Source organism: Myodes glareolus, chromosome 18, assembly GCF_982192425.1.
Source record: "Myodes glareolus chromosome 18, mMyoGla1.1, whole genome shotgun sequence".
Lineage (NCBI taxonomy): Eukaryota > Metazoa > Chordata > Mammalia > Rodentia > Cricetidae > Myodes > Myodes glareolus.
Window position 1 is genome coordinate 3,671,766 of NC_142043.1, and position 20,717 is coordinate 3,692,482.

Below are 20,717 nucleotides of genomic sequence, written 5' to 3' on the forward strand. Positions count from 1 at the left end.
TCCTAGGCGTGTTTGTTGCATGTTCTGTATTTTCTCCTCGCTAGTGTCAAGTAATTTCACCCTGCCCCAGCCTTCTAGCTGCTGCCACCTAACTGGTGCAGTAACTGTCTTCAAAAGGCCATTCCATCTTTCTATCATGCCAGCTGCTTCAGGATGGTGGGGATCAGGGCAAGACCATTGGGCCCACTGTTCCACTTCTCTGACTTTGAAGTGAGTTCCTTGGTTAAAAGCAATATTGTATAAAATATCATGGTGGTGGATAAGGTATTTGTAAATCCACAAATGGTGGTTTTGGCAAAGGCATTATGTGCAGGAAAGGCACATCCATAACAGAATAAGTATATACTCCAGTAAGGACAAAACGTTGTTCTTTACATGGAGAAAGTGGTTTAGTGTAGCCAACCTGCCACAAGGTTGCTGGTTGTCACCCAGGGAATGAGACTCAGTGTTGGCAAATCTGGCACTCAGCAGCGGCTCTAGCCAAGTCCGTCTCCCATGCATAACTTCCCTCTCTACTACCATGGCCATATTGTTCATGGACCCTTGGGCAATAACAACAATGGCTGGGAAAAGAGACTGACTATCCATCCACATGCAGGGATGTCCAGTTTCCTCTGGCATGGTTGGGCTATTGAGCACGAGCTTGGCCCAAGTAGCTGAGCACAGGTAGGGCCAAAGGCAGATCCTGAGCAGCTGCTTGTAAGTGGGGGGAAAAAACACCCAGGAGGCTGTGTCAGTAGACAGCTTGCTTATTCGGAGGAGGCAAGGGACATTTATACCCTAGAAAGAATGGCTGGTTAGATTCATGTACTGGTATGTTATTGGTTGGGGCAAGAATACTGAGGGTGTTTCATTTGCAATTTCAGGGACAACAGGGGCCAAGGGAAAGAACCTTAATAAGTCAGAGGGAGAATAGCCCGGGATGTTTCAGCAGTCAGTCCCTGTAACCTTGGAGACACATGAACTTGCTATGTGCATCAGGGTACATCCGCACTTGGGGAAGCCTAACTGCTGGGGTCTGCTGGCCTCTGAGCAAGGCAATGGAGCAGCCAAACTGCCGCTGCTCTCAAGATGAGAATGTCTGGGCACTTTAGGCATGCCTTGAACCCCTTCTTAGCTTCAGGCCAGCCCCACATCCACAGAATGGCTCATCCTATCTACTTGATTATTTAACTCCCCCTCTACTTAAGTCACCTGTTGATGAGCAGTTACATGGGACACAAGCATCTTCATGTCCTTCACCCCCTTGGAAAGATCCATCCACATATTTCTTCCTCAGATGACTTTCTCACCAATTTTTCAGCCATGCCCTTTCCAAGTCCCTGCCCATTCAGCCAGTCCACTGGCTACAGTCCATGAATCAGGGAACACTCACATATCTGTCTATTTCTGCTTCCAAACAAATAGTAATATCATGTGTACTGCCTGGAGCTCTGCCCACTGTGAAGATTTCCCCTCAAAAGTCTTTCAGGGTTGTTCCAGAAAGGGGCAGTAATGCTGCAGCTGTCCACTTCTGGGTGGTGCCTGCACAACAAGCAGAACCATCAGTAAACCAGGGCCTAGTCTTCTCTTCCTCAGTCAACTAATCCTAGGGCACACGTCATGAGGCTATAGGTACACACTTGGCAGCAGACAGCGTTCTAATTCTAACAGGAGTTGAAAGCATAGATATTTGGGCAGCTTGTTCATGTACCTTGCTTGTGTCTTCAGGACCTGCTCAAGCCAGATCTCATATATACCACTTCCATTTGATAATGGGTTGCTGCTATGCATGCCCTACTTTAAGACTTGGTGGGTCAGATAACACCCAGCTCATGATGGGCAGCTCAGGTTGCACAGTACTTGATTAACACACTTTCAAATGTTCAGTTTCAACCAAGACCCAATAGCAGACCAAGAGCTGGCTTTCAAACAGAGAATAGTTATCTGCAGATGACAGCAGAGCCTCACTCCAAAAACCCAAAGGTCTCTTCTGTAATTCAACTATAGGGGCATGCCAAAGGCTCCAAACAGCATCTCTATCTGCCACTAACACCTCAACTACCATTGCTGGATCTTATAGTCCAAACGTAGAGCAGCCTGCACTTGTTGAAGAGCTTCTCTTGCTCCAGGCCCCAGACAAAGTTAGCAAATGTATTTGCTAGATCAATTGCTGCATATCATGTACCAAAAAATGTGCTAATCTGCTCAAATAAAGATACTATATAGTAGCTGCAATCAGAGTTACTACCTGATTGTGTTTTCAATAGTCAACTGTCATTCTCCACGATCCATCGGTCTTCTGCACTGGCCTAGAGTTAAAGGGAGCTATGGTGGGAACCACCATCCCTGCACCTTGATGGTGGCACTAATTTCTGCAGTTGCTACACGGATGTGTTTCTGTTTTTGATTTACTATGTACCCTGGTAGGGGTGACTCTACAGGCTTCCATTTAGCCTCTCCAAACCATAACAGTCCTCCTCCACAAATCAGGGAACCAATGTGAGAATTCTGCCAATTTCTAAGTATAACTACCAAAATTATACATTCTGGAACTGGGGAAATGACTAACGGTTCCGAGACCCACTGGATGTACAGACTTGAGGCAAATTTCCATTAATCACCAGACATCCATAAGCCCCTAGTTTAACTGAATGGCCATAATGTTTCCTGGGATCTCCCAGGAATGGCTTCAATTCAGAATCAGTATCCAATAGACCCCCAAAAAGTCTGATTATTTCCTCTTCCCAGTGTACCTTTGTACAAGGCCATAGATCTCTCTGGGGAAGAACTGGAGAAAAGCTAACAGTAAAACCTTGGTATCCTCATTGTGAATCTGGCCATCTCTTCATTCAAGGGGTTTTAGGTCTGAAAACTGGCTCAAGTCTGGAAATTGATTCACTAACCAAGATTACCTTTTGCCACTATCCATTGTAACCTTTCTTTCATTTGTTTGAAAATTTTCCTGCTTATACAGATTGAACAAAAAATGTTGTAGGCTTTTTATCTATTTCATGCCTGTAAACACCATGATTGACATGTCAGTACCAAAGGTCCATAAGAGTCATAGCACAGTAAAATTCACCTTTCCTATGCTGACCATTACAGGTTAGGTATTACGGACACTGTTTTGTCTATGCTGCCCATTATGATAACTATAATCATCTTATCTTGGGCAATGCAATGCTGCCACCAGACTCCTGCTAACTTGGGGCCTACCTAAACCCATTGCATTTAACATGTTCCATCGAGGAGCAGCATCTACAAACCTAAGATCTGGAAAATGAAAAAGGGTGATGAGAGCAGGCCTGAATCAACAAATTCCACAGGAGTAGGACTGAGATAGCTACCTGGACCAGAGCAGGCCTCAGGTAGTATAAACTCCATAGGAGCAAGACTGAGCCAGCAACTAAGGCCAGAGCAGGTCTGAGGAAGCAAACTCCAAAAGAATAAGACTAAGCCAGTGACCTGGGCCAAAGTGGGCCTGGGACAGTAAACTCCATGGGAGTAGGAGCAGATCCAGACCAGGGTCATTTGCAGAAGCAAGACTGGGCCAGTGACCTAGGCTGAAGTGGGCCTGAGACAGCGAGCTCCACAGAAGCAGGAGCAGATCCAGACCAGGGACATTTGTGGAGGCGGGACTTGGCCAGAGCAGACCAGAGACAACAAACACCACAGAAGAAGGTGGAGAGGAGCAATTGCTGAGCAAGTGGGCCACAGCCAGAGACGGTTGTGGGTCTGGGCATCAATCTGAGACATTTCAGGGAGTAGACCTGAGCCAAGACCCCTGTGGGTATGGGTGACTATCTTGGGACCTCAGAGGGAATAGAGAGAAACCAGAAATCTCTGAGGGTCCCGGCATGAGTCTGGGACTTCTGAGGGAGTAGGCCTGAGCCAGGTCCTTTGTTGGTCTGAGCACATCCAAGTCTGGGACCTCCAAAGGAGTAGATCAGAGCCAGAGACAGTTGCAGGACTAACCCCAAGCCAGGGACCTCTGCAGGAGCAAATCCAGAGAAGGGCCATTTACAGAAACAGATCTGAGTCAATAACCTAGGCCAGAGCAGGCCTAAGACACCAAACTCAACCAGAGTGCAGCAAACCCCAGGAGAGCTGAGAGATCTCCAGGAACAAGGAGTGAATAATGAAGTAACTAGAACCATGGTGCAGACTGTACCATGAGGAACAACAGCCATCTAAGCCTTGGATTCACTGGAACCTAGAATATTAATCACCAGAATAACAGACAGACCCAACCACAGCAATTAGAGGAAAAGATGGATAGACGAGGAAAGAACACACACAACACCACAAAGAGCAGCACAACACCAGTAAAATCTTGAGGCCCTACAACAGCAATACTTAAACAACCAAATACAGACGTAGCAGAAGAAAATGACCTAAAAAATAACTTCAGGAGAATGCTTGAAACTCTTAAAGAGAAAATGAGAAATCCCTCAAAGAAATGGAGTAAAAGACAAACAAAATATTGGAAGACATCAGCAAATTCCTTAAAGAAAAAGCAATCAAGCATATGGAAGAAACTATTCAAGACTTAGAAACTGAAATAGAGACAATAAAGAAAACACAAGCCAAGGTAATTATAGAAACAGAAATCGTGAGAAAACGATCAGGAACCACAAACACAACCATAAACAGCAGGATGCAAGACATGGACAAACACTGAAGGTACAATAGAGGAAACAGATTCATCAGCCAAAGAAAACATTAAATCTAACAAAAGCTTAACCCAAAATATCCAGGAAATATGGGACCCCATGGAAAGACCAAACCTAAGAAGAATAGGTATAGAAGAAGGAGAAGAAGTTCAACTCAAAAGCACAGAAAATATATTTAAGGAAATTATAGAAGAAAACTTTCCCAACCTAAAGAAAGATCTTGTATCTTGTATGAAGATACAAGAAGTATACAGAACACCAAACAGACTGGATCAATAAAAAAAGAAAAAAGTCCCCTTGCTACATAATAATCAAAACACGAAATATACATAATAAAGAAAGAATATTAAGAGCTGCAAAGAAAAAAGGCCAAGTAACATATAAAGGTAGACCTAATAGAATTACATCTGACTTCTCATTGGAGACAATGAAAACCAGAAGGTCGTGGTCAGGCGTTATGCAGACATTAAGAGACCATGGATATCAGCCCAGACTACTATACCCAGCAAAACTTTCATTCACCAAAGAAGAACAAACAAGATATTCCATGACAAAAGAAGATTTAATCAATACCTAACCAAAATACTAGGAGGAAAATTTCAACCCAAGGAAGTTGGCTACATCAACAAAAACACAGACAATAGATGATCTCACAGAAGAAAATTCAAAAGAAGAGAAAAACACACAAATTAACATCACCAACAATGAAAACTAAATTAACAGGAGAGAGTAATCACTGGTCATTGATATCCCTTAATATAAACAAACTCAAGTCACCTGTAAAGACACAGACTAACAAACTGGATACAAAAACAGAATCTCTTTTCCTTCTGCATATAAGAAACACACCTCAACTTCAAAGACAGACATCACCTTAGAGTAAAAGGTTGGGAAAAACATTAAAATTAAATGAACCTAAGAAACAAGCTGGTGTAGCTATCCTAATAAATAACAAAAAAGATTTAATCAATCAAAACTAAAATCAATCAAAAGAGACAAAAAACGATATTTCATATTAGTCACAGGAAAAATCCATCAAGAGAAAATCTCAATACCGAACAACTATGCCCCAAATATAAGGGTACCCTCATATGTAAAATAAACACCTCTAAAACTTAAATTATACATTAAGCCACACATACTAATAGTAGTAGACTTCAACACACACGCCACTCTCACCCCTGGACAGGTGAGTCAGACAAAAACAGAGAAATAAGAGAACTAAATGATATTATGACTCAAAGGGATTTAACAGACATCTACAAAATATTCTATTTAAAAAGAAAAGAATATACATTCTTCTCAGCACATCATAGAACCTTCTCAAAAACTGACCACATACTCGGTAACAAAACAAACCTCAACTAAAACAAAATAAATTGGAATAACAACATGTATATTACCAGATCACCATGGTTTAAAACTAGAATTCAGGGGGCTGTAGAGACGGCTCAGAGGTTAGGAGCACTGACTGCTCTTCCAGAGGTCCAGAGTTCAATTCCCAGCAACCATATGGTGGCCCACAGCCATCTGTAATGAGATCTGGCGCCCTCCTCTGGCGTGCGGGCATACATGGAGGCAGAATGTTGTATACACAATAAATAAATAAATCTAAAAAAAAGACCACTAGAATTCAACAACAATACTAATTTGAAAAAGCCCACAAATACATGAAAATTAAACAGTGCTCACCTGAATCATCAATGGGTCAAGGAAAAAATATAGAAAGAAATTAAAGACTTCCTAAAATTCAATAAAAATGACCACACAACATAACCAAATTTATGGGACACAGGGGAAAGCAGTTTAAAGAGGAAAGGTCATAGCACATAAAGAAGCTGGAAAAATCCCATACTAGTGAATTAACAGAACATTTGAAAACTTTAGGGGAAAAAAAAGAAGCAAACTCACCCAAGAGAACTAGATGGCAAGAAATAATCAAATTCAGAGCTGAAATCAACAAAATAAAAAATATATATATAATCAATGAGACAAAGAGTTGGTTCTTCGGGAATATCAACAAAATAGACAAACCTTTATCCAAACTAAACAAAAGGAAGGCAGAGAATATCCAAATTAACAAAATCAGAAATGAAAAGGGGGACATAACAATAGACGTGGAGGAAATACAGAGAATCATCGGGTCATATTTCAAAAACCCTGTACTCCACAAATTTGGAAAACTTAAAGACAATGAACAACTTTCTGGATAAATATCACTTGCCAAATTAAGTCAAGACTAGATGAGCAAATTAAACAGACCTATAACTGCTGAAGAAATAAAACAGTCATCAAAATTCTCAAATCAAAAAAAGCCCAGGACCAGATGGTGTCAGCTCAGAATTCTACAAGACTTTCAAAAAAGAACTAATATTAATACTCCTCAAATTATTCTACACAATAGAAACAAAAGGAAATTGCTAAACTCTTTTTATGAGGCTAAGATTACCCTGATACTCAAACCACAGAAAGACATTACTAAGAAAGAGAATCACAGGCCAATCTTACTCATGAACATCGATGAAAAAAAAAAAACTAAATAAAATATTGGCAAATGGAATCCAAGAACACATCAGAATCATCATCCACCATGATCAAGTCGGCTTCATCCCAGAGATGCAGGGATGGTTCAACATATGAAAATCTGTCAATGTAATCCACAAAATGAATAAACTGAAAAATAAAAAACACATGAACATCTCATTAGATGCTGAAAAAGCTTTTGACAAAATACAACATCCCTTCATGATAAAGGTCTTAGAGAGAGCAGGGATACAAGAAACATACCTAAACATAATTAAAGCAATATACAGCAAGTCAACAGCCAACATTAAATTAAATGGAGGGAAACTCCCAGTAATCCAGCTGAAATCAGAAACAAGACAAGGTTGTCCACTCTCTCCATATCTATTCAATATAGTTCTTGAGGTCCTAGTTAGAGAAATAAGACAACAAGAGGAGATCAAGAGGATACAAATCGGAAAGGAAGAAGTCAAACTCTCAGTATTTGCTGATTATATGATAAGTTCACATAAGAGACTCCAAAAAAATCTACCAAGGAACTTCTACAACTTATAAACACTTTCAGTATTTTAGTAGGATACAAGATTAACTAAAAAAAAATCAGTAGCACTCCTGTACACAGATGATAAATGGGCTGAAAAAGAAATCAGAAAAACATCACCCTTCACAATAGTCACAAACAGCACAAAATATCTCAGAGTAAATCTAACCAAACAAGTAGAAGACTTGTATGACAAGAACTTTAAAATCTTTGAAGAAAGAAATTGAAGAAGACATCAGAAAATTGAAAGATCACCATTGTTCTTGGGTAGGTATCATTAACATAGTAAAAATGGCAATCTTACCAAAAGCAATCTACAGATTCAATGCAATGGCCATCAATATCCCAGCAAAATTCTTCACAAACCTCAAGCAAATAATAATTAACTTCATATGGAAAAACAAAAAACCCAGGATAGCCAAAACAATCCTGTGCAATAATAGAACTTCTGGAGGCATCACAATCCCTGACTTCAAACTCTACTACAGACATATAGTACTGAAAACAGCCTGGTCTTAGCATAAAGACAGACAGGAGGACCAATGGAACCAAACAGAAGACCTGGATATTAATCCACACTCCTTCAAACACCTGAATTTTGACAAAGAAGCAAAAAATATCAAATGGAGAAAAAGAAAGCATATTTAACAAGTGGTGCTGGCATAACTGGATATCAACATGTAGAAGAATGAAAATAGACCCATATCTATCACCATGCACAAAACTCAGGTCCAAATGGATCAAAGACCTCAACATAAAGCCAGCCACACTGGGCCTTATAGAACAGAAAGTGGGAAGTACACTTGAACGTATTGACACAGGGAATGACTTCATAAATAGAACCCCAGCAGCACAGACACTGAGAGGAACAATTAATAAATGGGACATCCTGAAACTGAAAAGCTTTTGAAAAGCAAAGGACACAGTCAACAAGACAAAGCAACAGCCTACAGAATGGGAAAATGGTGTGTGACAATTGTCTGTATTCTGTCAATTATGTTTAAATAAATGCGATTGGCCAGTAGCCAGACAGGACGTATAGGCGGGACAACTACACAGGAAGTAGAGGCTGGTCAAGGAGAACAGAATTCTGGGAAGAGGACGAGTCCTGTCCAGACACAGAAGAAGCAAGATGTGACTATGCAATTGAAAAAGGTACTGAGCCATGTGGCTAACACATACAAGAATAATGAGCTAATATAACTTATAAGAGTGAATAAGCCTGAGCTAATGGGCCAACCAGTTTATGATTAATGTAGACCTCTGTGTGATTTCTTTGGGACTTAACAACTGTGGGAACTAGGCAGGAGAGAAACCCTAGACAACAGGAAAAGATAGAGATCTTATCTCTAAAATATACAAAGAACTCAAGAAATTGATCATCAAAAGAACAAATAATCCAATTAAAAAAATGAAGTACAGACCTAAACAGAGAACTCTCAACAGAGGAATCTAAGATGACTGAAAGACACTCAAGGAAATGCTCAACATCCTTAGTCATCAGAGAAATGCAAATCTAACTATCTCTGAGATTCCATCTTACACCTGTAAGAATTGCCAAGATCAAAAACACTGACGACAGCTTATGCTGGAGAGGTTGTGGGGAAAAGTGAACACTTCTGCACTGCTGGTGGGAATGCAAGCTGGTACAACCTCTTTGGATGTCAGTGTGGCGATTTCTCAGAAAATTAGGAAACAACCTTCCTCAAGATCCAGTAATACCACTTTTGGGTATATATCCAAAGAAAGCTCAATTGTGCCACAAGGACATATGCTCAACTATGTTCATAGCAGCTTTGTTTGTCATATTCAGAACCTGGAAACAACCTAAATGTCCCTCAACCAAAGAATGGATAAGGAAAATGTTGTACATTTACACAATGGAGTATTGCACAGCAGAAAAAAATAACAACATCTTGAGTTTTGCAGAAAATGGATGGAGCTAGAAAACATTATTTTGAGTGATGTAACCCAGACCCAGAAAGATTATTATCATATGTACTCACTCATAAGTGGTTTTTAAACAAAAAGCAAAGAAAACCAGCCTACAATTCACAATCCCAGAGAACTTAGACAACAATGAGGGCATTAAGAGAGACGTACATGGATCTAATCTACATGGAAAGTAGAAAAAAAAGATCTCCTGAGTAAATTGGGAGCATGGGGTCCTTGGGAGACGGTTGAAGGGGAGGGGAGGGGAGCGGAGAAAAATGTAGAGCTCAACAAAAATCAATAAAATTTTAAAAAAAAAGAAAGAAAAAGTGTGACAACTAAAGTCTCAGAAGTGCTGGTGACCCTCTCACCATTTTTCATCTGATAGGATTAGTGAAAGGCATGTCTTTTGGTCCTTCCCACTATGGAAGATTAGGTTTTACACATTGTATCCAATCTAGCATTGCAATTTCCCTGAGTCTTAAAAATGCCTTCATCAATACTAAGCCAAGGGATATCAGGTAATACCAACTTCTTTTCTGTAGGTCATTGTCTTAGGGTTTCTATTGCTGTGAAGAGACACCATGATTACAACAACTCAAAAGGAAAACATTTAATTGAGGGGACTTGTTCCAGTTTCAGAGGTTCTGTCCATTTTCATCATGGCTGGAAGCATGGTCCTGGAGAAGTAGCTGATGTTCTTGCATCTTGTAGGGAACAGGAAATAGTCTGACACACCGGGTAGTATCCTGAACACAGAAAACCTCAAAGTATGCCCCCCACTCAGTGACACACTTCCTCCAACAAGGGTATGCACATGCCAACAAAGCTACACCTCCTAATAGTACCACTCCCTATGAGATTATGGGGTCAATTACTTCAAACTACCACAGTCATCTTTGATAAACGCTTCAGCCAACCATTCAAGCTTTTGACACATTTTTTAACTGTTCAAGCTTCCATATTAAGCTTAGAGTCTCTACTCAGAGGGCCCATATCAATAAATTCAACCTGATCTAGTTTTATGTCCCTTCCACCATTAGCCCACACCTTTAAAACCCATTCCCACAAATATTCCCCAGACTTCTGCTTGAATGAAGAGGCAAACTCATTAAGCTCTTAGTGTAGTGTGGTGATATTTTGTTTGTTTATTAACAAATAAAACTTGCCTGAAGATCACAGTGCAGAGCCAGTCACATTACTTAGCCATGAAGGCCAGGTAGTGGTGGCACACACTTTTAATCCTAGGAATTTGGAGAGACAGGCAGACATAGTTCTGTGAGTTCAAGGCCACCCTGTGCTAAGCAAGATTGAATCAGTCTAAAAGAGAAATAGAGCTCACACCTTTGATCCCAGCCCTTGGGATCACATGCCTTTAATCACAGCACTAGCAAGGTTGAGACAGGAATGACTTGGCAGAGTGAAGATAGGAATATAAGGTAGAAGGAGGGGAGGGAGGAGGAGAACTTGAGGGAACTGGATAGGTGAAATGGAGGAAGGACAGAGATAAGAGCAAGGAAGAGATGTTTTGATTGAGGGAGCCATTATGACGCTACCAAGAAACCTGGCACTAGAGAAATTCCCAGGAATCCACAAGGATGATGCCAGCTAAGACCCTAAGCAATAGAGGAGAAGGTGACCAAAGTGGCCTTGCCCTGTAGTCAGATTGATGAATATCTTAAATATCACCATAGACCCTTCCTCCAGCAACTGATGGAAACAGAGACAAAGACCCACAGTGGTGGGTCTGGACTGAGCTCCCAGTTGAACAGTGGGAGGAGTGAATATGAGCAAAGAGGTCAAGACCATGATGGGGACACCCACTCAAACAGTTTACCTGAGCTAATGGGAGCTCACCAACTCCAGTTGGACAGGAAAGGAACCAGCATAGGACCAAACTTGACAATCTAAATGTGGGTGACAGTTGTATGGCTGGGGCAGACTGTGGGGGGGGGCATTGATGTAATGGTCTGTCCTGTCCCTTTCAGAGACAAGCCCTGCCCATTCCATCCCCCATCAGCTGAGGCAAGCAGATCTTCCTTCTGCTTCTGGCCTGAGCCCCCTTCCTTTCCATCTTCTCCTGAAATGGCAGCTTCTGTCCCTCTCCCTTCTCCCCACTTCTTCCCTTCCCCACTCCTCTCTCTCTGTTTTTCTCTCTCTCCCTTCTTCCCTTCCCCCTATCCCCTCCATAACCCACTAAATAAATATTCAACCTCACTCTGCATGGTGTGCCTATCCATCTGTCTCTCACCTGCCACTGCTCCTCATGGGACAGGTCTCTGTCTCTCACCCACCATGCTGCTCCTAGCCTTGGATCTGCTCCTCCTTCTCCATTATAACTGGCAGAGGCACCAGGATTTATCCCTGCTGCTTGTACTGACTTTTTGGGAACCTGTTCTCTTTGGATGGATACCTCGCTCAGCCTGGATAGAGTAGGGAGGGCCTTGGACCTTCCCCCAAAACAATGTACCTTATCCTCTCTGAGGAGTGAATAGGGGGTGGGATGTAGGTAGAAGGAATGGGAGGAGGGGAAGGAGTGGGAACTGGGAGTGGTATGTAAGATGAAAACAGACAGTTTGCTTTCTTTTTTAAACAAAAAATAAAATAAATCCTTCCCTCTCCAACTTGCTTTTTTCGGATATGGTGTTTCACCACAGCAATAGAAACCCTAACTAAGACACTTTGGGGGAAGAGGTCAGGCAAGATAAAAATCCTTGCGAATCTGAAGGTTCAAAGTTCTCAGCTTCAATAGGGTCCTCCACACATCCCCAAGCCAAGTTATAGGGTTCACTCTTTACCAATTGATGTCCTGACTTGAACTGCTGACATTCTCTGAAGCTGGGGCTTGAATTTTTGCTATAATTCAGCCAACCTTATAATGAGGGCTTCAGTTTGATTTTTCTGTAACTCGAGCTCTGTGGCTGCGGGAAAGATGATTCTTTTCCAGGGCACACTTAGAAACCTTTAGACTGTTTATTAACATCTGGAGTCAGTCAACTTTATCACTAAGTTCTTCATTGTTCTTCACCATATTCTGAAATTACTTAACTTTATCACAGAGCTCTTTCCTATCTTTTATCAGTTTATACAGGAATACTAAAAGCAACCAACCAGCAGTATCATTCTCATTATTTTTCCCCAAACTGTCAAAATTTAAAATACAGGATCATCAAATCTAGTGCCTTCACAGCTGGTGATTCAAGATAATCAAATGTATTTATCCCTGCAAGTTTGTAATACAGTTCACACCATGGGCTTTTGGTACTCTCTGAGCTCCCAGGAAAGGGAGTGTTTGGAGAGACTACAGTAACCAAAAGTGGTGGAGAATTGAAAAGTCTATCTTAAACAGTTAAAAGATTCATCATTATACTTGTTCTTCTATAAGCACTTCTGGTACCAAAATCTGTATTTGTCAGGGTTCTCTAGAGTCACAAAGTTTATGGAATGAGTATGTATGTATGTATGTATGTATGAAATTATTGGAATGACTTACAGGCTACAGTCCAACTACTCCAACAATGACCAGTTGTGAACAGAAAGTCCAAGAATCTAGTAGTTCCTCAGTCCCATAAGGCTGAGTGTCTCTGTATATGCTGGAATCCTGAAGAAGTAGGCTCCCGGGAAGGAACAGATGTTTTAACACAGTCAGTGAGAGCAAATGGGCAAAGAGCAAACCTTCCTTCTTCTACGTCCTTATACATGGTTCCAGCAGAAAGTGAAGCCCAGATTAAAGGTGTGCCTTCACACCTCAATATCCGGATCAAAGGCATGCTGTCCTCCTACCTAAAGATCCAGATCAGAGGTATGTCTTCCTACCTCAAAAGTCTAGAATAGAAATAAATTTACCAACTGTAAACCAAACAGAAAATCTTTCACAGGTGTGTTCTACATTTCTTGGTTGTAGTTCATTCCAGATATAGTCAAGTTGACAACAAAGAATGGCAAGAATGGACCAAGACCCATCTGATGGAAGGAGACAAACAATTCTTTCCCATGGCCTCTAACCTCCACACTCATGCCATGGTACAAGTGTTCCCACACATGCACAGAAACACAAACACACAAAAATATTAAATAAATAAATGTAAATTTTTAAAAAGAGGACTGGTGAGATGGCTCATCACTCCACAAGACTAATGACCTCAGTTTGATGCCCAGAATCCACAACTGAAGGGGATAACTGACTCCCAAAAGTTGCCCTCTACCTCCATGCATTATGTTGTATGACTCCTTCATACAACATAATAACAGTAGCAATAATAATGAAAAATTAAAGCACAGTAAGGTAACAGGTTCCAAAATCTTGAAATACACCATAAAGCAGTAGTCATATTATATCATCTTGACAGCTCTTTTTGAATGACAATTTACTTTCCAGAAGTATCTATTGATCCTGACTTAACTCACGGCAGGCTGTATGACCAAGTGCCAGCACCTCATGCTTTAATCCACCCCATGCTGGGCAGGGAAATATTTGACAAATAGCTCTGCTGGGAAGAAAAGTCATAAGTGCAGCACTAGCTTTGAGGGCTCCAGCTGGTTGTCCAGGTTACCAGGTATCACTGTGGTACAAGTTACCAAGATAATTAACAACTAGTTTGCAAAGACATTTTCTTGGGCATGCTGGTACACTACTAACTGTAGCAACAGATTGTGAGATGGTTGTTTGCCTCCCCACTTTAAATCTGAGTAGACCAAGCTCTGCTCATATGAGAAGTTACAAAAACTCTGAAGCAAATACACAGAAGGAGCTCAGATTTAGGTTCCCATAACTGGATAGTCCAGAAGGAAAGAAGAATTTTATAAGATGGTTCTGTTGCAACACTCAGTTCTCTGAATTATCCTTGGCATTGATAAAGAACCACAGAAACAGATCAGTGTGAAACTTAATGATTTAATCTAGCAGAGCCACACCAAAGAAACAGAAGTTGCTTATAAACTCTGGCCATGTCTTCATTTCCTGGAAATGTCTTGAGCCTCCCTGTTCCTGGATGTCTTACATTAATATGTTAGCAGTACTTTCAACAAAAACATTTTACCTGGATTGACCTAAACTATTACACAGATCCAAACAGAGACATTATGCAAAACTAGCCAACAAGACTCCACAATAAAGGCAGCATTGTAAAAGAAGAGGAAAGGCCTGGGAGAACTGTTTCAGGTAAAACAGACTAGAGACTGGGATACGGCTCAGAGGTAAGGTGCTTGCCCAGCATTCAGGAATCCCTGGATTCGACCCCCAGAACATTACATGTGGTTCAAGGTCAATCATCCTGGCTAAGATGGCCCAAGATCGGCCTACTACATTACATCTGTCAAAAAAAAAAAAAGGGACACTAAAGAGATGAAGAAATGAAAACTAAATTCCATGCTCAGTTCCTAACTGAGCCTCCAACAACAGCAATACATGTTTTGAAGGGCATAATTTGGTAAGATAATCGATCATTGGATATAGGTTGCATATTAGGCCAACAGGTCAGCAAATTTTTCAGTGAAAAGTCTAGTGATGAACATTTTATTTTGGAAGACATACAATTGTTTGATTTTTCTGCTGTGTGCAGTGGTGAACAGATAACATAGTCCATGAGGACAGTTACAAGCCTAGCCTGGTAGGATACACCTTTCCTTCTAGCTAGCTGGGAGACTGAGGCAGAAAATTACTTCAACCCACAAGTTAAATAGCAAATCTGACTGGCAGGCTACAGTCTGCCAACCCTAAACCAGAGAACCTTGTAACAAAGCTAAATTTCCTGAGTGCTAACTCATGTGATAATACAAAGAATTGCTTTCATACAAGACACAGGAGAATGCATCGGGTGAACTCTGAAATGATTCTACAAGGCTCACAGGCAAGGAAAGAGGAGGTGAACACAGGGAAATGGCATGTGAACACTGCTGAATCTCCAGGTGAACTACATGGATTTTATCACAGGCTTTTTGCACTGCTGATGGAGGTGTGAAACTCAAGATGGAAACTGTGGTCTGTGGCTGTAATTGATATTCGTCAAGGGGGACCACATCTTGGTGAGCCATTCCTGCCCTCCCCCAGTGTGTCCTCAGCATTCCACCTATATCTCTGACAGCTGATGTGGCAGGGAGACCGGAAAGGCCCTCTCAGCTGCCTGCCTGGTTCCCCCTGCTGACCTCTGGTCCAAGCATCACTGCAGGGTCTGTGATGGTAGACATGACCTCATTGATCAATTCCACAGGAATATCCCCTGACACTCGGGATCTCTTGGCTTCCTCCAGATCATGAGAGTTGTTCATTTTCCTCTTTTCTCCTGTGATGTTCAAAATAAAAGGAAAAAAAAAAAGATGGTTTGAAATGGAAACATAGAAGGTTTTTCTTTTTCTTTCTTTGTTTAAGGCATGTAAACACATCTCATGTAACCCTCTCTGGAGGCTGACTTACTATGTAGCCTAAATTAATTCTGAAATCCTAGGCCTCCTCTTCCGCCTCCAAATGCGTAGATTACAGCAAACCCTTCCCAGCGTGTCGTCACCTTCTCTCCTCTCTGTTCTCACACTTGCTTTTTCTGGCTTTTTTTTTTTTTTTGCTATTTTACTGTTACTTTCTTTTACTATTATATCCTACACTTATTTTTTATAACGTGTGTGTGTGTGTGTGTGTGTGTGTGTGTGTGTGTGTGTGTGCGTGTGTGTGTAGTGTTGTTGTTGACACTAGATCTCAGGGCTTTATATGTGCCAGGCTGGTGCTCTGCCACTGAGTTGCATTCTAGTCCAGTAACTAAATGAAAAATAGGAATAGCAACTTGAAGTCAGGCACAGTGGTGCATGTCTTTAATCTCAACTCTGCAAAGGCAGGCATATCTCTGTGAGTTTGAGGCCAGCCTGGTCTACATAGCAATTTCTAAGATAGCGGAGATACACAGAACTACCCGTTTTTTAAAAAGGAGGAGGGGTAGCTTTTCAATGTCCAAATGCAATTTGCTCCTTCAGTATGAAGTCTAGTAAGCACACTTCCACACCGTATGCTCACTAACTTAAAAAAACAGAGTACTATAAAGCACATAGTCTATAGAAAAGGTACCATAGTGCTATGTACAACCCACTACATGGCCTTGGTTCCAATTCCACCAAATCTATGAAAGTTGGTTTTGGAGATCAGTGAGGATTATCTTCAGATATTTGACTAGCAAGTCGCCATAATCCATGATTTGCATGTGAACATTGAAGGAATTGGCAATGGCATTTCTTCATTTCTCCCCGACTGTGACTACATGCGTATCCATCTGATTTCTTTTGAGGTCAGAATGAGGCATCCATCTCAAGACACTGAATATTTCCTTTGTTTTCAGACAGAAAACAGATTTTTTTTAAGTGCACTATAAGGGCTGTGGGCTGAGCAGTAACAAGGAGGTGCTGCCTATAGACAGCACTGTATATCTCAAACCAACCTGTAGTGATGCCACTGCCAAAAGAACATGCTGTGTGCAATTCAACGTCCCCAGAGAAGGCAGAGATATACATGGATGAAAGTTGTTTCCCATTAAGTGCTTTAGCCAAGCCAAACTCAAAATGAGACCACAGAGTTGTGAGTAAGCCCAGTAAACAGACTGAAACTAGCTGAAATTCGAGGACTGCCAAAGGACAGAACACATAGGTGCTGTAATGACAAGTTGGTTCTTTGTTTTAAGTTTAATGAAACAGGGATTCTCTGTATAGTACTGGACATGTAGACCAGGCTGGCCTTGAACTCTGAGAGATCCACCTGCTGCTGCCTCTTGAGTGCTGGGTTGAAAAGTGTGTGCCATTACCACTTGGTAGACGTTTTTATTGCAACAGTTCTGCACTGTGGATTTGTTAATGACACAGTAGTACATCCCCAAAATCTAAAGCAAAGTGGCATCAAGCCATTAAAGTCATGGGGTAACATAACTGTTAGTGGGTCTGAATGTAGTTCAGGACTCTGCTGATGACTGAGTTCCCAGTGTGAGCTACAGCAATCTTACTCCCTCGATAGCTTACCTGGGTTTGCTTCAAGCCCAGAAGGACCTCTGCAACCAGGACTTGTTCTGTCTCCATTAATCTGTTCATGGGAAGAGGCATTTGTACAGAAAGATGCTGTCCCAGTAACAGGAGGGCTGATCACTGCCCCAAGAGAAGAAAAAACGAATGTTAGGTAACTGTTCTCATCCTATGACTGCACAGCACCATAAAGCCAGAGTGTCGAGATCCTAGAGTCGGGGATTAGAAATCACTGAACAGATTAGAATGGATCCAAGCCCACACTGATAAAGGGACACCAGGAAGTAAAGAAGGATGGATCAATCATTCAGTAAATAAATCACTATGGTAGCCATTGTGATAAGACTAATTAAAGGAAGATTGAGTATGGAGGCTAAACTTTGTGGGTATAATGGTGGGGTTTTGACAGAGCCTAAAGCTGTTCACTTGGAGAATGTTCCTGGAAGTGAAGAAAGCCAGGGGACTCCAAATTAACAATTAATCGAGCCCCGTGCCAACAGAAGTGCACAAGCCTTATCCCCAGTCTCCAGCAGTGATTGAAACCATCAGTATGCTGCTTTACTGAGAAAAGAAACAAAAATTACAGGCAGCCTATCCACTAGAAAACATTGCATCCAGATACACTTACTGGTTTTAACAAGAACAGTGGTTCCATAGAAGAAAATGTGGTTTGCTCTGAGAGGAGTTCATAAGTGGGAATATTTGTAATTGTGTATTGATTTTTGAGAAAATACATAATACAGCAGGTGTGGTAGTTTGAATGAAAAAAAGCTCCCCATAGGTTCTTTTATATTTCATCCAAGGCTGGTGGTGCAGTATGGGGAGGTTATTTAATACTTAGGTGTGGCTTTGCTGAAGAAAGTACTTCACTGAAGGCAGGTTTTAGAGGCTTGCAGCCTCACCCCACTCCCTTCCCTTTATAGGAGCCTTCTCTGCTTCCTATAAAAATGAAACATGATTGGTCAGCTTTCTGTTCCTGCCACCAGCTTCCATTCCATCCCAGGAATGATGGACTCTTGCCCTCTGAAACCATAAGCCAAAACAAACTCTTCCCTCTATAAGTTGGTTTTGGTCAAGGTGTTACATCATAGCAACAGAAAAATGGACACAGCAGGGATATAATGAAGGGTATGTGTCTGTCTGTCTGTCTGTCTCTCTCTCTCTCTTTCTCTCTCTCTCTCTCTCTCACTGTGTGTGTGTGTTTGTGTGTGTGTGTGTGTGTGTGTGTGTGTGTAGGCAGAGAGCACACACACATGAAAAGTGAACTGGAGAGAAGCAATTTTTATTTATTGTAAGTGTGTCAAATTCTAAGGCTAGGATGCCTTGTGGTATTGAGCTGGTAACTGCTCTATACACTAGAGGTTTATTTGTAAACACTGTGGTTTATTTGGTGGTTTCAATTATACATTGTGGTATGCTGCTTTGCTGGGTGTGCCACTGATTTGTAGTTAAAGAAGTGAGAGGGGTAGGTAGTGAATATTCTCAGTAACACTATAGCACAGGTACCCAAAGAGTTCATTCAATGAGGCTTCCTGGGAGTGGTGGTTCATTCTGCAGATGTTCCCAGTAGCCAAGTCAGGCAGTAGAATAAGCAAGCCTAATGACAATAAGCCACCAACCCCTGACACTTCTAGCTGTAGGCAACTGAATCACAACAAAAATGGAGTACAGGAGCCACTGCAGTCCCAGATACTTGGCAGAAAGTTGCTTGAGCCCAAGAGTTTAAGGATAGTCTGAGAAACAAGAAAAGATTATGCCTTCCTCTATACTTATAAAAAGAGGCTCAGAATGTGCTCAAGAGTAAAGCTGCAGACAGGCTTCCAGATCTCAAAATATAGAGAAGCAATGTAAACAGAAGCTCTAGAGATTCAGAAGACACTAGAGTAGTTGACATACTGGAGTAGCTGACAGAATCTCAGCATCCTCATGACAGCCGTTTATCACTGTAGCATGGGTGTGCAGACATGGCAATGGAGGTGATCACATTCCATTTCCCCAGCAAAGAACACGTTGTAATTAAGGCAAGAGAGAACGTCTCCCTTCTGACTGGCTTCATGTTCCACCAGAGTGTATGATCTAGCTTAAGGGTACAACCTTAGCTACAGAGGAAACTTCTCTGCCTTGTGTATCTAGTGCTATGGCAATAACCTGACCAGAAGCGGAAGAATTTAATACAGCAGAGGTAAAAGGGATTTTCATACAAAGATATTTTCCAGAGATCTTTCACCAAAAAACTAAGCAGCAATGCTTACCCTAAACTGTATGTCTGTCAAAACTCCTAGTATATTATAAGAAGAACTTGGCACTGATAAAGACAATAGCAAGAACAACCTGGTCACACTGAGAAGTACTTTACATACTGAAACCAGGATCACCTTCTTCTGCCCACCATCCCACCATTCTTCATAAAATAGATATCACAGTTGAAAAAAACAGACTTAAGCTTGATTTCTGGGCATGGCTGACTACTGACTGCTCTTGTGGTTTCAATGTAAAATGTCCCCAGGAGGCTCATGGAGTTGAACAACTGGTCTCTGCTTAAGAGTGGTGTTTTGGGAAGTGATAGAATCATTGTGAAGTGGACCTTTGATGGAGGAAGTATTCTCACTGGAACAAGACTTTGATATTCTCTCTTGCCTTTCTGTGTGATGATGAAATGTGATCAGCCAGCTTCCTGTGTCTGCCACCAGGCCTTCTCCTATCTATTGCATGGTTTCCTGGTCATGATAGACTTATTCCTCTGGAATTACAAGCTAAAATAAACCCTTTATCTCCTAGATTGCTTTTTTTGTCAGAGCATTTTATTATATCAACAGAAAAGAAAATGAAAACAATTGCTAATAGAAGTAAGTATCTTCAAAAGGCCAACATTTCATGACAGAGCTGAGCTTCCTGGAATTTGATCCTCCACTAACTGGACTATGCAAACAAAGATTTCCTGTCTTTAATGTGGTTGTACCTGCTTGGTTTGTGTTTGGCTTGTGCTGCTCATCAACAAAGACACAGCACCATAATGTGAGTTAGGGTAATGCATATACAAAACTTATTGGCTCTAATCATCCATTTCCTTATGAGAA

At 41.3% G+C, this 20,717-nt stretch overlaps 1 protein-coding gene across 1 annotated transcript in view; it reads right to left on the reverse strand.

Annotated features, from left to right (window-relative positions):
• Positions 1-20,717, reverse strand: part of Kat2b (lysine acetyltransferase 2B) — a 128,247-nt gene that overhangs the window by 28,273 nt on the left and 79,257 nt on the right. The window contains exons 8-9 of the mRNA XM_085679374.2: positions 17,641-17,763; positions 15,796-15,932 (exon numbers count right to left, since the gene is read on the reverse strand). Of these exons, the coding sequence (XP_085535500.1) occupies positions 15,796-15,932; positions 17,641-17,763 (260 nt within the window). The remainder of the gene's footprint in view (positions 1-15,795; positions 15,933-17,640; positions 17,764-20,717) is intronic.